The sequence below is a fragment of the Leptopilina boulardi genome, unplaced genomic scaffold (genome assembly GCF_019393585.1).
Source record: "Leptopilina boulardi isolate dan_hultmark-lab unplaced genomic scaffold, ZJU_Lbou_2.1 LbouV2_280, whole genome shotgun sequence".
Lineage (NCBI taxonomy): Eukaryota > Metazoa > Arthropoda > Insecta > Hymenoptera > Figitidae > Leptopilina > Leptopilina boulardi.
Genome location: NW_026137841.1, coordinates 1,126,009 through 1,132,652, shown reverse-complemented (window position 1 = coordinate 1,132,652; position 6,644 = coordinate 1,126,009). Strand labels below are relative to the sequence as shown.

At 29.9% G+C, this 6,644-nt stretch overlaps 1 protein-coding gene across 1 annotated transcript; it reads right to left on the bottom strand.

The window, feature by feature from the left end:
* Positions 1–329: 329 nt before the first annotated feature.
* On the bottom strand, positions 330–1,780 carry LOC127282107 (jerky protein homolog-like). Its single transcript, XM_051306190.1, has 5 exons — positions 1,621–1,780; positions 1,355–1,552; positions 1,169–1,212; positions 624–1,025; positions 330–422 (listed from the first exon to the last, which is right to left on the bottom strand). Exons 1-5 carry the CDS (start codon positions 1,778–1,780, stop codon positions 330–332), a joined length of 897 nt encoding a protein of 298 aa, XP_051162147.1.
* Positions 1,781–6,644: the final 4,864 nt, after the last annotated feature.

The following is a 6,644-nucleotide window of genomic DNA, read 5'->3' as shown; positions in this document are numbered from 1 at the left end:
AACATTTTAGAAAAGTATGGATTAAATTCGAGAACTTTTAATTTTTTGTTCGGACATTTCAGGAATTTTGCCTCATATGTATGTTTTTAAATTTTTTTACTCATGCAGCTTTTATTTAAAGAAGTAAAATAGATACATATAAAGACAAAATAGTTAAAAAGCAAATATTTTTCATTTTTACATAAAACATTACAACTAGCGTCGGCTCAAGACTTTATACATTTCTCTTTCTATAACAATTTGTAATTGATAAATGTTTTTAATGTCTTCTGAAGTGACATTAGGCCGTCGAAAACCCCATTTTTTTAATTCCAAAAGGTTGCAGCGTGCTATTTTTGCTTTGTTGAGTACAGTTTCGTCATCTTCATAATTTGTTGAGGTGTTATTAGGTTCATCATTGCTATTTTCTTCAGCATCACTTTCTGAAAAAGTTTCATCGACATTTTGTTCACGAACAGTCCAGAAAAGTAAATTCATATAAATTATTATTGTAGGATATGTTTGTCTTACTATTTAGTTGCAGAATACAATTTTTGAATAAAATCAGAGTATTGATGCAAAATCAATAATAAGTTTCAGAAATTCTTACTTTGAAGATTTTTTCAAACGGTTAGAAATATTACCTCAAAATCAGTATTTCCCGTAGTTTCTTTTTCAATAAGTTGATCAAGGGACAGCTGATTCCAAGTCGGGAGACTATTATCTTGAGCAATCCACTCCTCGACTTCTGAAGTGGAATACGTTTGAGAACGATGAATTTGATTCAAAGTCGTTATTTCTTCTGTTACATCTGATGACTTTTCAATAAATTCAAGGCCCAATAAATTTTTCCAGGCCATAGATAAAGTTTGTTGGGTTACAAGATCCCAAGCTGACACAGCAAGAAAAATTGTGTCTGAAAGCTTCCACTTTTTTATAAAACTTACTATGGTTGCGGAACTGTTACAATCTTCAAACAATATTTTTTGGAGAAACAACTGTTTATAATGCCTCTTCATGCTCTCAATGGCACCTTGATCCATCGGCTGAATTAACGATGTCACATTAGTAAATATTTAATTTTAAATTGTTTATTAATGCTATTTAATTTTTTATCCGATGGATGGCAAGGAGCGTTGTCTAGAAGAAGTAAAAACTTCTCGTTTTTTCCTGCCTTTCTTTTTATTACATCAGGAATAAAGACATTTTTGTACCAGTCCAAGAATATTTCTCCTAAAAGAAAGACACATTATTAAAAGCTAAGAACAACACAAAACATTTTATATTTTTAAAAAATTATTAAATTATGTAAAATAAAGATTAAGGAATTTTATATTTGTAATTTTACAAGAAGTTTTTATTCAATGATACATACGTGTCATCCAGGATTTTTTCTGGGCCTTGTAGATTAAAGGTAATTTGTCTTTCAAAATTTTTAAACATCGTGGATTCTCCGATTTTCCAATAAGCAATAATGGGACTTGATGCGATCCAGTAGCGTTAGCAGATGTCATAATTGTGACCCTCTCTTTGCATACTTTAAACCCAAACGCTTCTGTTTCTTCAGCGAGGGCTAAAGTTTTTTTTGAAGCGTTTTCATTTACAAACCAGTTTCATCTGCGTTCTAGACATTATCTAAACTGTAGTCATTTTTCTCCAAAAACTTTGTCATTTCTTCCTGAAAAGCCACTGATCCATCATGATCGGCAGAAGCTTTTTCACCTTTGCAAGTGATTTGTCTAATTCCATTTCTTATTTTGAATCTGTGTAGCCAACCTTGACTAGCCTTCAATTTCTCCATCGTTGGAGATGTTTTCTAACACCGGATTTACTCCATTGTCAATTCTTGTCTTTGCTTTTGATATTTTGCTTTCTCCGATCTGCACATATTTTTCCTTATTTGTTATTACATAACAAATTGCACCTATAGTAACGCCAAATTTAGAAGAAATTTCGTTTTTCATAATTCCTTCCTCAAACAGCTCTATTACCTGCAATTTCTCTTTCAAGGATAATTTCTTGCACCGTTTCTGTCGATCTTTCCGCACATCGCCTAAAAATATTTAACTTTATTAATTTTAATTATTTATATATTTTTGTTTATGCATTTAGTAACTAATAGAATTGTTTTCATTTTTTACATAACGTATTCTACTGCGCAACGATTTTTTGGAAAAAATGCATTGACATATTCGTCAATTTTAGTGCTTATAAAGTGAAACTTTATGTTAACATTTAATCTGTTTTTACTTATATCATATGTAGGTATGAACATCTATTATCAAAATTATTATTTTAAATTCTATTTCTAATATCAATTCTATAATAATAACTTATTTTTATTGACATTCAATAATCGAAGAATGTAAACATAACCTTAAATATGTAGTATATTACCTTTTGGCGGATTATCTGTTTTAATTTTCATTTCTCCACACAGTCCACAGAAGTAAACAAACCAATATTACATTTTATAAAGTAAATATATTCACTGAACTTTATTTTGACACTGTAAAATAAAATATATTTCGTCAAACAACGTTCATGCGAAATGTGCGTGTTTTCATATTTGCAGACATATACAAAGATCACCTAACTCCCCATAGGTTGTTTTCAAACGGAACCAACCAATCATATTTGCTACTCAAATACATCACAAACTGGAGGTACACGCTTCGAAGTTTAAATAAGTGCGACTTTCTCAACGATTTGCACAGAGCTGGTTTAAATAAGTGAAGCTCTAGTGTGTATGTTATAAAATATTGGACGAAGATTTTAAATTGTTCAATAAATTTAGTTTTCTTTATTACGTACTCAACAGTGTTTTATTGTGTTTTGTTAATTAATTTCTAGAATCCCGAACTCAGGTAAACTGGACACAGATCCTTAGCTATTGTTTTTCTGTCTCTCTTGGTTGCTCACACTTTCTAAGGATAACTAGTTGCGAATATTTTAGTTGCTATATTGTGCCGGAATCGACGATTTTATGTATGAAATTTGAATCAAAAAATTTTTTCTGCCTGTTATTTCTCTTTAAATCTTTTATCGCGTTTTTCTCAAAACGCTGTTTTTGAAATCGGTTGTAACGATTTCTCGAAAAGTTATGAACCGATTTGTTCATATTTGGCATACTTCTTCAAAATAACATTATTTCGTACTTAAACGAAGGACTTTTTTCAATCCTAACCAATTTTACATTGTAAAAAGTGGTGAAAATTTGACAAAAAATGGCATTTTTTCAAAAAAAACTTCGCCACGAGGGGGAATTTACTCAGGTAGTCAAGTGTACATGATGATGTAATAACGCACTTTTTACTCTTTGTTGTGTAACTCACTCATTTTTGCTTTTTTTAAAAAGATATTGTATAGAAAACTTGTTGTAACATCTCAGCTATAATTTAAAAAAAAGAAAGTTGCAATATATTTAATACTTTTCTTTTTATACCACTTTATTTGAAGCTGTGCAAAGCGCACCAAGCAACCCCGGCCCGTGGTTGCTTGGCGCAGAAGTATAATTAATTAAATTATATTATTTAAAGTTTATACAATATAAGACTTAACAAAATACGACTATTTGAGCAATACAGTTCATATTTGGTATAAATACGTAATTTTACGTCTAGATTACAGGAAAAATTTAGTGAGCGCGTTTGGAATTGATAATCATGTTGTTTTAAACCCTTTCCGTGTTTGAGAAAAAATCCATTATGTGGTCCCAAAATGTCCAACAAATTCTGCTGACAAATTTTTATGAAACAGTATATAATGGTTTATGAGGTCGTTAAATTCAAATTTGACATTAAAAAAAAATTAAAAAGGGCGGATCCAAGATGGCGGACAAAAAAAATTAAAAATCAACCGGATTTGCTTGAAATTTGTTACTCGGGGGTTTTGGCGGTCACTGATTACGAATCCGATGTTAGTTTCCAAAAATTCAAAATGGCGGATCCAATATAGTCGACAAAAACTACAATTACAATTCCTAGAAATCACACCTATGCCATTTGACGCTACTATGCACAAAACTCTCTAGCAACGAATAGACTTATTACTCATGTATGCGTTTAGCGAGGCGCAAGCACAGTTTCCTAGCGTTGTACTATTGAAAAATGCTTGTAGACGATGTAATAGCTATGCGATACAGGATGCAGGTGTCTATCTAAGTTTTGAGAATTGTCTTAATTCTATGAAAGGTCTAATAGTCAAGCTTGGAGATGTGGTGATCTTTGAACTTATTTACTCCTACTGAGGACGATTTTCTAGTATAAAAACCCATGCAAATGCATTGTCATTTGCTCCGGAATCATTTCATAGTTCGTTTCATAACGTGAAATTACCATCGTGAGTTTGACCCTTCGGTTACTTTAAAATTATTACGACTGTAACTCTAGCATCTCAAACAGTATATGTTTACTCGTTGTTCGATATTAGAGCAAGTAATCATCATCGACAGATTTGTAAGCTTGTCATTTATTAAATTTTATTGTTAATTGTCATATTAGTGTATTCTCAATTTAACGATTTTGCAAACGTGACGTGTGTTCATTTCGGAGTTTACGAACTAAAAACTGTGAGGAAGTCCCAACCGTTCCTTTTCAGGAGTTGCAAAACTCACAGCGTCAAGGACAAGTACCGACTTGTCAATTTATAATTGTTTCTGCCCTCTGAACAGAGGTAATTGTAAGTACAGCATTTTCAAATTCACAGTTCTTTGTAACAACATCTTTTAACATCAAACATTATTGTAACATTTTAATTTTATACATTTATATTAATAAATTATACAACATTTATATCAATAAAATTCTTCATTGAGATTCTCATATATCTAAATTCATATTTAAATTAACAACTATAAGTGTCAAGGCAATTATTTAATAGTAAAATAAATTAAAAGACGACCCCCGTAGGATCGATAAGAACAAACGTTCTCACATAAAAATAAATGGTCAAGCTTTACCAACTTGATTTAATCAGCCTACCATTCCTCCAAAATTTTAGAATTGATTATATTAATTAAAATTAAATTTAACCTCGCCTTTCGCTCGGGATGTAACAGCACCTATTCGAAATCAAAAATATAGATAATTTTACTAACTGAAATAAAAACTGTTACAAAACTTTTTAAAATGAAAATCCACGTGATATATGTTACAGGAAGAAAAATAATTCTTTCTGATCCGTGTTTATATAAAAAGCTTCATCTAAACAAATTAAATCAGTAAAAAAAATCCCGAGACGATATATACTTATACGAAAATTTTATATTAAATGTCCATCTTGAGGCCCTGTCCCCTACTTAAATATACTGATAAGTTTCGATAAAAATCGTGTATTTTCCCCAAAAAGCGAAGAAATTTTTTACGTATTTTTCCGTGTAGATTATAGGAAAAATTTAAAAAACATGATATGAAGTTGTTTTAATTGAGTTTTTTCGAAAAATAATTTTTTTTTAAAGTGGACTTTTCTATCAAATCGAGATACGGAACCCTTGGTTTCAATGCAAGTGTAACTCGCATTTGTCGATTTTTTTAATTTTAGACGATTCTGTCATAACTTATGCTGACAACCGCAAACCTACTTTTTTTGGAAGTGTCACAGAAAAAGAGGTCTCAATGGCTTAATTTTTAATATTTTTTGACTCTTAATTTTAGAAAGTACTCTTGAAATATGTCTCTTTGATGTGGAAAAAGTTTAAATAAAATATTTCATTTCATCTCTTAATAAAAAATTCATAAAAATATGCTTTTTTGGCCTCTGAAACCCACCTAACCCCTTAAAACTTTAATTTTTTTAAGACTTTATGTTCTATAATGGGCAAAAATTAAAATTTAATTTTTTTTATGTATGTTTTTAGGACCTACATGATGCAAGAAAAAATAAACAACCTCGTTTAATAATTTAAATTTAATTGTGAGTGAGTCAAAATTGGAGGTGGTGCCTCCTCTTTATACAATGGAATATTATAATATAAGCAAAATAGAATATTTCATAATTTTATACTTTCGACGATGAAAAAATATTTTTTTTATATTCAAACATTTGATTTAAGTGTATGACTAAATATTTATAACTAATTATTTAATTTAATGATAATAAATAATCGACAGATAAGCTGGAAATCATATAAAACATTCTTAAATTTCAAGACAGTCAAATTCATTTGTTTATCAATTTTTCACAGTGCTAAGATTATACTTGGTGTTAATCAAATATAACAAATGATAAAATTGAACGCAAATGAATAAATGATTTTTAATCAACTTACGTAATGCCTTTAATTTTTCCTTTGGTGAAATTGTTCTTTAAAACATAAGTGTATACCAAACTTGAGCTCTTTATATCAGAAGATATGGCCGCCAGAGGTACATAGTCATTTTTAAGCATATCTCGTAAAACTTTAAAGTTTTTCCTTGACAACACTATGATAATGGATTCCAATCAGCTTCGCTATATTTTTTCTGTAATCTACACGTAAAAATACATATGTGTACCAAATTTCATCCATCCAGGTAAATTAGTATGGCCGCTAGGAGGGGGTACGGAATCATAATAATGTCGAAAACTAAAATATTAACATCATATACTAAATTGCAGTAGTTATATTATTTGGAAAAGCATATTTGATTTATTATTAAGTGATACTGAAGTTTATTCAATCCTGT

Excerpts from the sequence above, each read along its gene's own strand:
- LOC127282107 (XM_051306190.1), bottom strand. The coding sequence starts at position 1,780 with ATGGAGAAATTGAAGGCTAGTCAAGGTTGGCTACACAGATTCAAAATA. Across the intron at positions 1,213-1,354 it reads GAAAAAATCCTGGATGACAC|GAGAAATATTCTTGGACTGG; the intron begins GTATGTATCATT and ends TCTTTCTTTTAG. Across the intron at positions 1,026-1,168 it reads AAAATGTCTTTATTCCTGAT|CCGATGGATCAAGGTGCCAT; the intron begins GTAATAAAAAGA and ends TCGTTAATTCAG.